The following is a 16,364-nucleotide window of genomic DNA, read 5'->3' as shown; positions in this document are numbered from 1 at the left end:
CTCTACCACTTCTTCCCACTATAACAAGGGAGTACTGCCCTTCAAATGACCTCAATGTTGAGTATGTCTCAGCTGAATTTGCAAGATGCTTCTCCAAATAGGAGACATGGCCGCCTCCAACGTGTCTTTCGTAGAAACCGGCAAAGCATTCATCATCAAGGTTGGTCTCCTCTTCCTGCTCAGAAATGTTGATCCTGTAATTACCCGCAGCCCTTCTTGAGGCATTGTCTGAGTTGGTGTCCACCAAGAACCTTATCACTGTGAGCCTTACTCCGGGGTGTCGTGCCACACGCCCCGCGTAGGCTAGGGCTTCCCTATCATCCTTGCCACCAATGAAGATGACTGCCACATTGAGAGATGCATAGGATGTTGATGTTTTCCCAAGCAATCTGAAACCTCGGTCGACGAGTATTCCTACTGAGCAAGGGGCATTCCTCAGCACCTATTTAAGACATAGCCACCATCAAGGAGAAAGGGATTGTTTATGGTAATATTAGTCATTCTTTAAGTGTGACATTGGTCAATTTATTAAAGTTCCATGAAAATGCATCGTTACCTTACGGTTGACATACCGAAAACCGGAATGGCCTCCATCTAATGTCCCATCTGCGTGTAGGCTCTTATGGAATGGCAATATGATGAGGGCCACCATCAAGTCCTCAGCCAAAATGCACACATCTTGGGGCAATCCACTAAACGTAGAGAGCGCTAGCATTCGCCTAAGCATGATGCCATCGCTATCCTGATCCACATAGGCCTCAACCGCCGCAGTGACTTGATTTCTCATCTCCACCACTGCCTTATCTGTCACAGTCACCGTGTCTGGTCCGTCGCCTTTCACTAACGTGGCTGCTATTTCGTTGGTGAGCTCAATCATGTCCGTGACATACACCACTATCCCGGGATTAGCTATCCCTCTAGATATCTCCATGAAGTTTATGGTGCTAGGCACATTCTGAGGCCCATGAAGGCATAGCAGTATGCGGAGTTCGTTGGCAGGGTCAAGTAATTGAAGCGCCATCCGGTGAGTAGGCGCGCGTTTCCTTGCCCGTTTGATGATTTGCGCCACAATTGACGGCACGTAGACCACGGTGAAAAAGATCCCTATTATCATCACTGTGCTGGTTGAAGTAGATGTTTTTCCGGCCTGCATTTTGTCAATAAAAATTAAAGCACTCACTACTTGTGGGAATTTAAAACTGTTTGTAATTAGGTTGTTTTATATTTGTTATCATTGATATATTTGATTTGGCATTCTTCGTTGAATTAGGATTGCCTATCTTTCTTGTTTTTGGATAAAAAAATTTGATGATTTTCAATCACATCCAAATAAGTTGGCACTCAACCAAAAAATACAAAGTATGAAGAAATCGAATTTTTTTATTGTAGTAAAAAAATGTTAAAACCAGACGGATCAGTACAAAGTTATGAAACAAACGAAGGTATACTAACCGTGTTTGTAGCAATAGCCAAGTAGATGTGAAAATGGCCTTTGGCGGTGAGAAGCAAGCCAAGAGCAACAGATTCAGGCCAGTTAAATCCCAACATTGCCCCAGAGATTACTGTGCCTGAAACTTTCCCAATGGTCGCTATACCAAAGAGCACAAATAACCTTGCCCATGTCATGAGACTTCCTAGCTCAAACTCCCCCAAATTAGCCTCATAACCCATCCAAAAGAAGAATATTGGGTAGAAAATAGTACTCAACAAGTAGTTAATCTTGCTAACCACCCATCTTGACACTCTCCCTTCTCTTGGCAAGAAAATTCCTGCCATGAATGCACTTAGAATGGGGTTATATCCATACACTGGAGAGCAACAACATATCAAGATCATGAAAGCCACAGAGAGCACTAGGTGGGACCCTTTCATTGGTTTCCCTTCCGGGTTCTCATTGTTGACCCAGTTAATGAAAATTGGTGACAAGGTGGCTGCAACCACTGCTTGGAATAGCAAGGCACAACCCATTAGAATAGTGGCTCGGAACCGTGAAAAGGCGTCCGGGGAAACGTGCTTACCCTCCTCCTCGTCCTTACTCGTGAATGGGTAGATGATGTAGCCGAGGGAGATGACAAGAGTTGAGATGAAATCGGAGTGCATTCCGGCGGCAATGACAAGGCGACCTATGTCGGACTTGCCTATCTTGAGGCTGGTTATGAGGCGGGTGAGCACCGGAGAGGCGGTGCTAGCAAGCATGGTGGAGAGGGAGAGGGTGAAGTCCATCCCAAATCGGTCCGTGTAGTGCATAAATGGTGTTATGGCACATGCTAGGATGAATGTGGAAACCATTCCTGCATAGGCCACTTTTGCATCCTTAGATGGTATCTTAAAAATTGTGTATGGATCCATTTCTATGCCCAAAACAAACATGTAGCATATCATTCCAAAATCCACTATGAATCTCAAGGTCTTTGCTGTTGACTTGTTCACTGCCCTGTGTACGAACCCCAAGTTTCCAATAATCAATCCCACCTACACGCCACCAAAATAAAAAAAAATAAAAAAACGAAAAAAAAAAAACAAAAAAGATAAGGTTAGTATAAATCTGTGTCTTTCTCACAATTTGGTGGCAGAGTGCTTATTGAGAGTGACTAGTGTTGATATTCCAGTTGTTTAATGCTATAAAAATTCAGTTCTAATTTTCTCTGTATTCAATATTCAAAAATATTTGTATGCTATTGTTCGAGGTTGGCTAGAATGAGATTCATAACCTGCCTAGCAGAAGAACGTATTCAATCTAATTAGAGCTGTATCTTAACTATTTTTATATGCCTTGCTGCCTAAAGAAAGAGCAATTTGTTTTAATTGTGTATTCTGATCATTATTCCTTCTATGAAGAACAATTTCAAATACGAATCCAAATAGCTTAGGCAAATATATATATATATATATATATATATTAACATAATTATATATATTCGGTTTTATTTTCTAACATAATTTCAACCAAATTATCAATTCAAACACTATTTTACATTCTTCCTATTCTATTCTTAACCTCTAAGAAAATCACAAATACAGAAACAAAAGAGTTATGCTTTCAGACATTAATTGTGCTCCGCATCATGACTCGCATAAAATGTAAGAGCCACGTAGATTCATGATCACATTTGGACACAACTACGTATAAGATCTCACCCAATTTATGTCATTTTTATAGATTGTTTAGGTAGCATTCATTTGTTCCAAGAGTATAGTCAGAGATGGCATACAAAGATATCCGAGGTGATACGAGGTTGTGAAAATGGCCTCAAGATATAGTGGAGAGCATTGCAGAAACCGGCTATTAAGAAGAAACCCAAAAGATTAATGGCCACTTTTGTGAAGATCTCAGTCAACCTTCCCCTACATTGGCTATCTCCAAACGACAAACTCCCAAAATCATTGACGCTCATATTAGTACTAGCCATTGTCTCTCTCTTTTTTTTTTCTTCTTCTTCTTCTTACACATTCATGACTTTCTCAAAGATATCTCTTTTTCTGAAACTTTATTTCTTTTTTCTTTCTTTCTTATTTTTTTTTTTCAATTTGTGTTTTGGAAGTGGGCAAATGCCATGAGACCAATTCTTCTTCACCCTCAGTTTTGTCCAGAGACTGATTTAATGGCTGCCATTGATTGCATTCTTTTAGGAGAAAACTTAGGAGTGTTGGTCGGACAATTAGCCATCTCACTTTTTTTTTTTTTTTATTGAAATATATATTTATATATATATATATATATATATTGAACCATGTGAAGATGAGGCGCAATTTGCATTCTGAGTTTTAAAGAGAGAATGACAAATGGAAAATCACCAATAACTCCTTTGATAATAAAAAATTTGTCTTGAAATATGAGAAGACGATATATGAAAAAACTAAAAAGAAAAAAAACATCATTATGTGTTGAGAGTGGGATTTGAACCCACGCCCTTTCGGACCAGAACCTTAATCTGGCGCCTTAGACCAACTCGGCCATCTCAACATTTGATGGCAAAGATGGTGTATAATTATTGTATTATTTGATTAAATATAGTTCGCTACGATATAGTGCTTTTGCTTTTCTTCTTTTACCAGTTGTCGTTTCTTTCTTTATATCATTTCTATCTTCTGCTCATCAAAAAAAAAAAAAAAAAACCGTTTACTATTTGTCGAAAAGATGTTGAAGATTCATACAAGTGGTTCTAAATCCAACTTTGCTTTTTTGAATGGCCATGGAGTTGGAGGTATGTCGTTTATTTGTTCTGCTTCTTCTTTTGCTTTGTTCAATAACAATTTTATAGCTCACAATCACATTCGTTCCAAATCCTCTCCAAAAGATGGCCATACAACCAAAACAAACAAAACCCACTTCGTGAATATTAATGTTGAAGCCGCTTTGGATTCCTTTCAGAGGATGCTCCGATGTCATCCTCTTCCTTCCGTTGCGGCTTTCAATCAATTGTTGGGTAAACTCGTCAAGACCAAACATTATTCTCTTGTTATTTCTTTGTATCAGCAAATGGGTATGCAAGGAAATGCCTACGGATTGCACTCTAAACATTGTGATGAATTGTTTCTGTCATTTGCACCAAATGCGCTCTGGATTATGTGTCCTTGGAAAACTCATTAAATTTGGTTTCGAACCAAATGTTGTGACCATGAATACTCTAATGAAGGGGTTTTTCGTTGAGGGAAAGATTGCTGAAGCAGAAGAGTGCTTTAACAAATTGAAGAAAGGAGGCTGTGAGCCAAATGTGATTACTTATTCCATATTGCTTGATGGGAATTGTAAAATGGGAAACAGTGTTGCGGCTATTCTCTTGCTTAAAAAAATGGAAAAGGAAGAGAACTGCAAGCCAAACATTGTTTCCTATAGCACTGTTATTGACGGCCTTTGCAAGGAAGGCCTGGTTGCAAATGCTCTCGACCTCTTCAACGTAATGAGAAGAAAAGACATTGTTCCGGACGTTGTTACTTATACAAGCTTGATTCATGGGGTGTGCATGATAGGTGAATTGAAAGAAGCTATGAGGTTGTTTAATGGAATGATCGACCGAAATATCTGTCCTAACGTACGAACTTATAGTATCTTGGTCGATGCTTTTTGCAAAGAAGGGAGGGTTGCCGAGGCACAAGATGTGTTGGAAAGTATGATTGAAAGAGGCATCAAGCCAAATGTTGTGACGTTATAATTCACTTATGGACGGCTATTGTTTGCGAGGAGAAATGGATGATGCTAGAAAAGTGTTTGATACGATGATCGAAAATGGTTTTGAAAGTGATGTATTTAGTTATAGCATTTTGATAAACGGATATTGTAAGAAGAGGATGATAGATGAGGCTCTTTGGCTGTTTGAAGAAATGACATCTAAGGGATTAGTTGCAAATGTTGTTACTTATAGCTCTCTAATTGATGGTCTGTGTAAATTAGGGAGAACTCGGCACGCTCGTGATCTAATTCACGAGATGCAAGCTGTTGGGCAGCCACCAGATATTCAGACATATTGTATTTTACTTGATGGCTTGTGTAAAATTGGAGAGCTTGAAGAAGCAGTAATTTTGGTTAAAGATATGGAAGAGAAGAAGTTACCTCTCAATATCGCGGTCTACTCTACCCTTGTTGGAGGCATGCTCAAAGCTGGAAATCTTGCAGCTGCAAAGGATCTCTTTTCCAAGTTACCATCTAAAGGCTTACAATATAATGTGAAGACTTATACCATAATGATCGATGGACTTCTTAGAGGAGGTCTCGTAGGTGAAGCTCTTAATTTGCACAAGGGAATGGAAGAAAAAGGATGCCCTTCAGACGAATGCACTTATAATTTAATGATCCGGGGACTTGTTCGTAATGATGAGATATCTAGAGCGTTGCAGTTTAAGGATGAAATGGTGGCAAAGGGTTTTTCTGGAGACAATTCAACTTATGAGTTATTTGTCGATTTGGTTGCTAAAGGTAAATTAGATTCTTCCTTACAGCTGGTGGTAAAAAAGAATTGTGTAAGTTGAATATGTTGTTTTACTATGGGAAAATCAATATATTGTACTCTATTTTTTAGTTTATTTCTGTTTACATGATTTGCATGAACATCTTGTTCTAATCTATTGCTGAAGAGTGGTAAACGCAGCATGCTGCGTTGATTGTACTTTCCAAATTGCAGAGATTTCCTCAAAGGTCTTTTAAGTTTTGTATTAGGTTTTTCTTCTTTTCTATGCCAATATTAACTTATATTCTTCAAGTTCAATGGAATGACCGTGACTAGTAAACATAAATAAGCATAAAAAGGACAAAAGGAAGAGCAGTTAAAAAAAAAAATAAGAGAGAGAGAGAGAGCAGGTTTTTTATGCACTTTGGGACATGAAAACACTTAAAGATTGGTTGTTAAGTTGCTATTTATCATTTTTAATTTTACTTCTGTCAAAATATATAAAACGACACATGGTAAGAGAAAAATGTGCTACTAATAATGGGAAAAATAATTGCCATCTTCATTCGTCCAACTCATATGGCAAGGGCATGTCATTACTCATCCTAGACACAGAAACGACGTGTCTTTTATGATCCTAAACGTCATTTAGATTACACTTAGGATGAAAACGGCATGTTTTGTAAATATCTAAACGATGTGTCTTCTACTTAGGATCAAACGACACGTGGTTTGGTTTCTCGATTAAATGAGCATCTTATCATGGAGGGAAACAACATTCCAAAATAAACGACGAGTCATCTTTATCCAAAATGAGAACGACTATAAGCTATTAAAAGACATATTGGTTACAGAAGTGACAAGACGACGACTTATCCTTTCTTTCTAGAGATATGACGTGTCGTTTGTCATGCCCCAGATAGAAACGACACGCAGTTTTTTCACATAGGAAATGGCATTTTATCACGTTATATTAGCAAACGACATCAATTTTTTTTAAGTCAAACAATGTTGTTTTTTGACAAACGGCTACTGTATCACATAAACGCCATCATGTCTTTGTCGTTCCCACGTCCTAGAGAAAACGACATCTAGCAATCGACGCGTCCACTTCCATCCCTTACAATGAACGACTCGTCGTCCATGCATACAAGAAACGGCGTTTCTATCTCTTTCTAATAGGAAATTACCTCATTTTTTTTCTCTCAATATTAAATAACATGTGGTCACCACTTGCATGCAGTGACGGAGTCAGGATTTTAATTTAGGTGGAGCATAAATTGAAAACATTAAAAACATTAAAAAATTTTAAAATATCGACTCCTAATACTATTAACTAAATAGAGACGTATGTTAAACACATACATAATTAGTTTATTGAATTTCTTGCTTAAATATAAAATTTTGTGATGAGTTCACTATTTTTTTAAGTCATCAATCTCATAACTTTTTAGTTCATAAAAAAATTTAGGAGAATGGATGAAATGAACGTTTTTAATTATAATATATTTTTAGTTAATATTATACATGTATAGATACGCGTAGAACAATATTGAGTAATAAACATTTTAGTGGCAAAATTATTAGAAAGTACGTATGAAGAACTAATAACTGAGAGTGCTACAATAAAAAAGAATGATTAAATAGAGACACATTCAAAATAAAATATTACTTCAATGAGGACAAACTAGAGAAGAAGTATTTATGAGACAACAATTGAGGAGAGTTGTGTGGATAGAGATACATTTGAGGATAATTATATTAATAGGTCATTTGATAGAAGTTTTCTTATTTGAGATCACTTTGATATGATAAACACTATAAGTATTTAAACTTTGGTTTATTAAGAGGGGGACAAATATGAAAAAATTGAAAAACTATGTGCATTTAAAGTAAAACAAAAAATAAAACTTTAGGAGCCTAAAAAAAATCTCTTAAAAATCCAGGGGGCATATATGTCCCCAGGGCCCACCTCCCTCCGCCCTTTCTTGCATGTCCGTTTGAATAGGAAACGACATATCCGAATCCATAAATCGACATGAAAAACACATTAATATAGTATGTTTTTCATATTATTATTATTCGTGTCAGTATTATTTCTTTCTTTTTGTTTTTTGCTTGACCTTTTCTTTGGATAGATTAAACTGGAAATCGAAATAATTATTTTTTTTCTAATGTTCCTTAATCTAGTATTTTTTTTTCTTTTTTGCTAATCTAATCTAGTATTTTTTTTGGCTTAATTTTGTTTTCCTTCAAAATTTGTCCACCAATCCACCTCGTGATCTTCGCATACAAATATATATATATATATATATTTAATTTGTTTATATATATTTTTAAAAAAGACCAACTTAATTCAGGCTTCGTTCACTTCGCGGATTCGAGTTTTCAATTCGAGCTAAGATGTGACATTTTTAAATAGCTTTTCACTATAACAGAAAAAGTTAGATGTGACATTTTCTGAGAGCTTTTTACTGTAGAAATCTAAAACTAAAAATTCGAATCGGTGAAATGAACGAGGCCTTGTTTCTCCTGGATTAAAAGAAAAAAGAGAAAAAAAAATTAAGACTCTATTTATTTCACCGATTTAAGTTTAGAATTTAAATTTTATTACAGTGAAAAACTCTCATAAATAATTACATCTAACTTTTTTAGTACAGTAAAAATCTCTCACATAAATTAGTTAAATATATATTAATGTCTTTTTTTTTGTTTTTTTACTTGAATATTAATAAGTCTTCCTTTCTCTTTAATTTTAATTTCTTTCTGGAATCTTCTTCGATCACTGAAACTCCGAACATTGTTCAGTGTTTGACCCCCATTCCGAGACGACCTCTCGAATCACCTCGCATCGCACCTTAAATCCAACGTAAGTTCACTTCCAAACACTTTCCACTTTCTCCTTCTTCCGCTATTTTCCGTTTGGTCTCTGAGAAAATTTGCAGGAAAAGAGGAGAAAACAAAACACGGAAGAAGAAAGTTCCATTTTTTTATGGCATAGTTTCCTTTTACTGCATTTTCGTTTTCTAAGAAGTGCTAATTTAGCTGAATTCAGTAATTTTGTGTTAGTTTTGTTCTGTTTTTTTCCCGGTCTAAAGATTCAAGAGTTTCAGCTTTCGTATTTGAATTGAATTGACATGTAGTTGAATCAGATTTCTCCAGTAAATTATCTTTCAATTGGGTCTCTGAAGAATCCCATTTTTTGGGGATAAGAGATTTTATTATCAATGGAGGATGTTCAGGAGCATCAAAGTCAATCGCTTGGTAATGTCTCATTCTTTGACCTTCCCTTTTTAGATTTAAAGAAATAAAGATTTCATTTTGTAAATATATTTTGAATGTGAATTGGATAGAAAAATAAATGTCTGGTAAGAACATTTAGCCTGATATTGATTTTTTTATTGTTTTCATGTATTGCCTAACATGGAAAGAGAATTAGATTATAAGTTATGGAGTTTATCACATTTTACTTGTCATGATTGATCTGTTTTCCCACTCTTATGGTCTATAAATCAGATTCTAGTTGATGATGTAGGTATAAAATTTGCATCCGAGGTTGATAATCACATTTTGTTGCTCATGATTGATTTTGTTTTTGAACTCGGATGTGTCTATAAATCAGCTTCTGGTTGATGAATTTAATTATGACATTGCATGACATCCGAGGTTGATAATCGTGTTTTATTTCTGATGATCTATTTGTTCTTTTTTTTAAAAAAATTAAATGATTGATGTGTTTTCATATAAATATGATTCTCGTGTCTGAGGCTCATAATCACGTCTTATTTCACATTATTGATGTGATTTTTGGACTCTTATGGGTCTATAAATCAGATTCTAGTTGATGAAATAGGTATGATTTCGTCTTGGCATCGGTCCAATGTGAACTTAAAGGCAAAACAAAGTTCAGATTTGTTAGAACCTTATAATAAACCTTTTTTATACGTGAGTACAAGTTTTACACTTGAAATTGATTCTCATGTTTTTGAACTCTTATGGGAGTATGAGACTAATGAAACTTGCGTTGACTTTTGAAAGAGACCTTTAAAGAACTATAATACCCATTGTTAATTACAGTTCAAGATGATGAGAGTGAAATAGTCACTGAAGATGCTGCTTTTGTTCATGGGGAACCTCTTCAAGACGCTAATGGACCCCCGAAGGTCGATTCAGAGGTGGAAATTCTACAAGAGAAAGTCACAAAGCAAGTTGTTAAGGAAGGTCATGGCCCCAAACCATCCAAATATTCAACATGCTTCTGTAAGTACCGGAGATAATGTCAGGCCTACTATTTTGCGACATGTCACCTTGAAGATGTATTGATTTTTTTTTCTTTTTTTTTTCTTTTTTGGTTGGTTAACTTTTGAAGTGGAGATTTGTCAGGCCTACTGTTTTATACTCGCCCTGGGCTATGATGAATTGTTTTGGTCTACGTTTCTGTTTTGTTCCAACAGGGTACTTTTTGGTGTAGATTACATGGCAACTGTGTTATAGGCCTTTATCCAATTTCATGTTGCAAGTTAAATAAAGATTTGCTTAGATGAGTCTGGGTTCTAAAGTCATGGTTCAGCATGTGTTAGTCATTTGTGGAATCCCCCAAGTTGGTTTATGATCCCAAAGGAAAATCTTCGTAGCGAGATCCCAGTTGACAGTACTAATCTTCAAAGTAATTGTATTGCTATGATTTTGCAGCGTCACTAAGTATTGCCTAGACTTTGATATCACAATATTCTTGTTGTGGTTGAAAGGGTTGTCAGGCAATGATTGGATATTGCTTTTAGATTGAAATCTAGAAGTTTGGACATCTAGCTCGATTTGTCTTTCGCCTATTGTGTTTTTTGGTTATCTGATTGGCTTTATAAATGTAGTTCACTACAGGGCATGGACCGAGAGCACAGGACATAAGTTTGAGGATACTTGGCAGGAACAACAACCAATTGAAATAGTTTTAGGAAAAGGTACTGCTCGGCTGATTATTGTCCAGTTCCAATATATACAAGTTTTAGTGCGAATCCCGACTTGTTTCCTGTACAATCTGCAGTTAGTTTTTCATCCTTTTACCCTTATGGTTGCAAGAGTTCTATACTGATTCTGGATTTTGCTCATCTATAACTCTGAAATGTACCCTTGTTGTGAATGTTAACTTTTTTGTTTCTACGACAGAGAAGAAAGAAATGACGGGCTTGGCTATCAGTGTGTCCAGCATGAGGTCTGGTGAGCGGGCGCTGCTACATGTAGGATGGCAATTAGGCTATGGAGAAGAAGGAAGCTTTTCTTTCCCAAATGTTCCACCCAAGGCTGATCTAATATATGAAGTTGAGCTTATTGGATTCGATGAGACCAAAGAAGTAAGCTGCTTCCAAAACAATTCCAGAGTTATTATGTATGAAATGTTATTGACACGTGGATTATTTTAATTACTAGGGGAAAACTCGTGGTGACATGACTGTTGAGGAAAGGATCGGAGCGGCAGATAGAAGAAAGATGGACGGAAATGCTCTTTTTAAGGAGGAAAAACTGGAGGAGGCTATGCAACAGTATTCAATGGTCACTCAATTTTTTTCCTTAATTGTTTCTATTTCTCATCATTTTTTATTGGCACTTGATTTTGTTCAAATTCTATTTCTTACCATTTACTCACTTTGTTTTCTTGATATCAGGCCATAACATATATGGGCGACGACTTCATGTTCCAATTGTTTGGGAAGTATCGCGACATGGCCTTGGCTGTTAAGAATCCGTGCCATCTTAACATGGCGGCGTGTTTAATAAAGCTTCAGCGCTATGAAGAAGCTATTGGACAATGCACCGTAGTAAGTATATGATGCCACTGGCAAATTGTAAATAAATGTTTTGTGACTGTATCCACCTTCATTTTGGGTTTTTCATTTTACTTTATGATACCTGATTTTTACTTGTTGCATGACTCTTCCATTGTTTATCAATTGATCCTTTCGGATGGTGGAAAATGAAAATTCGATATATTGCAGGTATTATCAGAGGATGAAAACAATATGAAAGCGCTTTTCAGGCGAGGAAAGGCAAGGGCGGAGCTTGGACAGACAGATGCTGCCCAGGAAGACTTCCTCAAGGCTCGGAAATTTGCGCCAGAGGACAAAGTCATTGCAAGGGAGTTGCGTTTGCTGGCTGAACAAGACAAGGCTCTTTATCAGAAGCAAAGGGAGATCTATAAGGGAATCTTTGGACCACCTCCAGTAGCGAAACAAAAGCGAACGAACTTCTTGATTGTTTTCTGGCAATGGTTGCTATCGATATTCTATCGTCTTTTTAGACGCCAAAGGCAAAAATCTGACTAGTAAAGCTCTTCAACTTGTGTCAAGCTAGCCTTCTTGAATAGCATGAACTAATCCCTGGTCTTGAGTGTCTGTGCGGCAAATGTTAGGCTGAAAAATAAACGGACCAGCTTGTATGATTGTGTGTTACTTTTCTACTTCTTTTTTGCGGTTTGAATTGTATCAGGAAATTTGATCACGGACTTTTGGAAGGTATGCAAAAACAAAGTCTATGGTGGTTAGATTTTTTTTTTTTTTTTTTCAAATTAATATCCAGCTACATTCTTCGTTAGTTTGTTTAATTAATAACCAGTCTACAATGTTGTTTGACTGTTTGTCACCTAGCTGACTTAGTAGATGGGTCTATTCTTCGGGATTATTTTTAACCTTGGGTTTTAAGTCGATTGGCGCAAATTAATTTCCTCTTCAGTTGGAGAAGACTTTGGTAAACACATCTTCAAATTTGTTTATTCTTTGTTGTTTTATTTAATGTCTTAAGTAGACTTGGTAAGTACGCGCATCTGAAGGTTTAAGCCACATGCAAAGGTGCATATGTACACATACATAAAGTACATTAGTTACACTAACTCTAATGCAGAGGCATGCTAATCCTATATTTAGCATGTTACAATACCAAAATGTTTGGAATTGCTAATCCTATATTTAACAGGATTGCAAGATTACAAATATTTGGTACATCACCAAAACATAATTTTTATTAGGCTTTTTTGCTTATATAAACAACTATACATACAATCTACAAACAGAATATAAGCCAAAGTAACATAAACCAGGACCCCATTTGACAATCTTTCATAATCACAGATCCCAACACCCCAAACAACATTTTTATTGAAAATAAACCAAAAAGACGTAAACCCCACTTTTTCATCAGAAAAGGTGTAATTCTACACTCTACCATTGTTGTCTAGGAATGGACATCCAAGCAAAGTAAGCACAAACAATCTGTTGTGACATATATACATAAACAGCAAAAGATATGCTCATTAAAGTCACATCTTTCCAGTCACCCTTTTGCTTTGGGCTCAAATTCTCTCTCAAGGACTTTCCCAGCTCCTCAAAGCCAAGGAAATAAGGCAAAGATTGTTTATTTCCTTCCTTCTGCTCCTTTGGTTTAATCTCTTCCTTTGTTCTAAGCTTGTCTGTAACTTCATCAATTGGTTCCTGGCTCTGGCAAGACACGATAACTAGAGTTCTTGGACTACTTCTTTCTGGGAATTTCCGAATGTTGAGATTGGTTTTGCCGTAGAAACAACTCCTAGCTGAAAGAGCAGCCATAGTTAGAAGATCATGAAGAAATATGATTATCAGAATTTGGAAAAGAGAGGAATTTTTTATTTTTATTTTTTTAAAGAAAAGATAAATTCAGGAAGGGTCAATGACTATGGCTGTGGTGTTTTGATCTTATCATGGAAATTTGGAGAATGAGAAGATATTTTAACCAAGGAAAAGCATATTGTGACCTTTCAAAGAATGGATCAGGCTTTGGCTTTGTCCATGTGAGGACAAGTTAGTGGGAAGCTGACTCTGCATTTGATGGCCATTTTTTGTCCGTTTAATTTATAGGTTCAGAATCACAATTTATAATTTTAATTTTTTAAATTTAAATTTTTTATACAAGAAAAATACAATCACGAATTATGATTTGAAATCAGGTAAATTCTTAAAATAAACGTTACCTAACTGATGCAGGTAAGGATGCGTTTGGCGTAATGGTATGTCAAGTTTTTATAATCATTAGATCTTTGTATTTTTTAACTTTTAAATGATTTTATACAGATCTGACGGATAAAAAACTTAACCAATCAGTATATTGACGTACCAAAAAAAATCTTCTTTTATTATTATTATTCTTATTTTTTTTTTTTCCCCTCTAATGAGCAAGGGATTTTAAGTAAGGATGGCAATTAAAGAATTTAAGTTGGGTCATCCGTCATAGTCGTATCAATCATGTATATTACATACTAATTTAAATGTGTTATGCGAGTATCAACTTGTATTATGAGTCCGACGTGTTCGTGTTAATATTTTATGATGCATGTTTGCACGACATCTTTTGTCACGCGCCAATTAGAAATCAATGTTTGGAACCTTTTTTTTTTTCTTTTTTTTCTTCTTCTTTTTTGTGTGTTTATTTGATGAGATTCAGGATCCAAAGAGTTGAAATGAGAAGATTTTCTTTTTCTTTTTTCCCCCCTCTTAAGAGAGGACAGATGTAACCCATTATTCCCTCGTGTAAGTACTGATGCTTTGATTTAAGATATATGCCATTGCAATTAAAAAATAAAAAAAATAAAAAAGGTAAGAAAAATTCCCTTAAAAAAACTGTTATAGACAACTAAATCCTGTTAGAAAGAAGAAGAAAATTTCAAAAACTACCTAAAAACCTTTGGGAACAAGCAATTAATTTGTTTTGTCATCTCGGATATATATAAGAAAAATAATTGAATGAGATTTATCAATTATTTTTTTTTATTTTCACTTGAGCCAAGATTTCAAAATACAGTAAAACCTCTATTAAAAAAAAACTTAGAAAAAATATTATTAATTTATCAATGAATTAATATTTTTTAAATTTAAGAATATATTATATTTTAATAACTTGTGTCTTGGGTATCATTCTGACTTTTTAATAGCAATTGTTTATTTTAAAGTACAACGGCATAAGTACTATAATTTTTTTCCGAATCCTTTAGGGCCGAATGAAATATAAATTTAAGAAAAATTAATTACAAAAAATAATAGTAAATAAGATATAAAATTCATCATATTAAGGAGCTCTTTTTTCTATTAGGCATTAAATTTGAAAAATACGTAAATCAATTATATGCCTGTACTTATTAACAATCTATTTACAATATAATCACAGTATCACACTAATTTATAGGTTTCTATATACATGTACATAATATTTGTATATAATATGAATCATATGCATGATAACTTTTGAAATTTTATATGTAAACATGTAAATTAATTTATATACTTTTCTCAAAAAATTTTATCTTATGCATTTATTAAATTTATTAATATAATATGTTAATCTAAATCAGGACGGAAAATTTTTATTATTTAATTAAGATTATTAATTTATCGAACGTTTATCATGTTTTTACTGTATTCGAGTTTTCATAACTCGAGATTTAGGGGTTATTTGGTTAGGGGATTCGTACCTTAATTTGAATCATAGTTCATAGTTCGTTACAATATTTTTTCTCATAAAAATAACACATACATCAAAAATAATTTTAATTTATGAACCAAACGTCTCCTTAAATTTTGGGCCCATCTTGACCGCCCATCTTTCCTATTTATACCTTGCACGTATGGACTACCTTCCTAATGGTGGGCCAGATGAAAATTCAAACTAGATCACAACTAGATTTGTAACCCCTACAAAGAATCTACGCCGTCCATTTTAGTTCCATCATTAGTACAAGAGGAGAGAACGATGGCGAGATATAGTCAAAGACTTAAAAGAGAATTATGACGTAGGAAGTCTAAGGAAGAGTCAAACCGTCTTCTTTTTTCTTTTTGTTTTTTTTAATCAATTTGTGAACAATGTGTAGTCGGTATATTCCTTGAACTCGTCCTTTGATACGGCCACGCGTGACAAGCTCAACATACATGGATGAGGTCGCGAGTTCTTTTGGCCTCGTTCATTTTACCGATTTAAGATTTAAAAGCTATCATAAAATGTCACATTTAACTTTTTTATTACAGTTAAAAATTCTTAAAAAATGTCACATCTCAGTTCGAATTGAAAACGTAAATCCGCAAAGCGAACGAGGTCTTTGTGTACCTACTACTGATTTTCGTCCATTTAATATTTGAACTAGAAAAATACTAAAATCATTCTTTTTGTCACTCAATTTGTCTTTATTATTTGACACGTGAACACTACTAACGTAATATGTTATTATTTAAATAAAAATGAGATAGTAAAGTCCACGTATTAAATAATAAATGTAGAAATTGACAAAGAGAGGCAAAGAATGATACTAGTATTTCTTTTCAAACAATGCTACCGATACCAAGACCAAGCCATGAGGTGTCAAAATTTTATTGATAAGTACACAATACACATCATCCTTACACCATTAACACACAGATCTGAGTGATTTTCTTCCGAGAGTTAAAGTCTTTTATGCTAAAGACTTATAAG

At 35.0% G+C, this 16,364-nt stretch overlaps 4 protein-coding genes and 1 non-coding gene across 7 annotated transcripts in view; 2 read left to right on the top strand and 3 right to left on the bottom strand.

The window, feature by feature from the left end:
- The window catches only part of LOC21395702 (cation/H(+) antiporter 28), a 3,586-nt gene extending 176 nt beyond the window's left edge, over positions 1–3,410 (bottom strand). Inside the window, exons 1-4 of the mRNA XM_024170167.1 lie at positions 3,213–3,410; positions 1,453–2,472; positions 557–1,147; positions 1–442 (exon numbers count right to left, since the gene is read on the bottom strand). The exon at positions 1–442 is cut by the window's left edge and continues 176 nt beyond it. Coding sequence (XP_024025935.1) covers positions 1–442; positions 557–1,147; positions 1,453–2,472; positions 3,213–3,410 — 2,251 coding nt within the window. The remainder of the gene's footprint in view (positions 443–556; positions 1,148–1,452; positions 2,473–3,212) is intronic.
- A 473-nt stretch (positions 3,411–3,883) lies between these two features.
- TRNAL-AAG lies at positions 3,884–3,964 on the bottom strand. The gene has a single exon. It is a non-coding gene; the product is annotated as a tRNA-Leu (tRNA).
- A 411-nt stretch (positions 3,965–4,375) lies between these two features.
- LOC112092922 (putative pentatricopeptide repeat-containing protein At1g12700, mitochondrial) lies at positions 4,376–5,999 on the top strand. The gene is given in 3 exon segments (XM_024170242.1): positions 4,376–4,500; positions 4,502–5,147; positions 5,149–5,999. Coding segments are annotated over 3 exon segments (1,590 nt in total). The 3' UTR covers positions 5,968–5,999.
- A 2,632-nt stretch (positions 6,000–8,631) lies between these two features.
- LOC21395701 (peptidyl-prolyl cis-trans isomerase FKBP42) lies at positions 8,632–12,430 on the top strand. 3 transcript variants are annotated; one of them, XM_024170067.1, is made up of 8 exons: positions 8,632–8,754; positions 9,048–9,149; positions 9,963–10,145; positions 10,754–10,843; positions 11,049–11,233; positions 11,310–11,432; positions 11,546–11,698; positions 11,876–12,430. In XM_024170067.1, exons 2-8 carry the CDS (start codon positions 9,113–9,115, stop codon positions 12,200–12,202), a joined length of 1,098 nt encoding a protein of 365 aa, XP_024025835.1. In that variant the 5' UTR covers positions 8,632–8,754; positions 9,048–9,112; the 3' UTR covers positions 12,203–12,430. The 3 variants fall into 3 exon arrangements, with proteins under 3 accessions (XP_024025835.1, XP_024025831.1, XP_024025833.1); XM_024170063.1 differs by having other exon boundaries at positions 9,038–9,149; XM_024170065.1 differs by having other exon boundaries at positions 9,029–9,149.
- Positions 12,431–13,093: 663 nt separating this feature from the next.
- LOC21395700 lies at positions 13,094–13,477 on the bottom strand. Its single transcript, XM_010089906.1, has one exon. It carries the CDS (start codon positions 13,475–13,477, stop codon positions 13,094–13,096), a length of 384 nt encoding a protein of 127 aa, XP_010088208.1.
- Between the last annotated feature and the right edge of the window lie 2,887 nt (positions 13,478–16,364).

The sequence above is a fragment of the Morus notabilis genome, unplaced genomic scaffold (assembly GCF_000414095.1).
Source record: "Morus notabilis unplaced genomic scaffold, ASM41409v2 Scaffold657, whole genome shotgun sequence".
Lineage (NCBI taxonomy): Eukaryota > Viridiplantae > Streptophyta > Magnoliopsida > Rosales > Moraceae > Morus > Morus notabilis.
The sequence above is the reverse complement of the archived record's forward strand: the minus strand, read 5'-3'. Positions and strand labels throughout refer to the sequence as shown.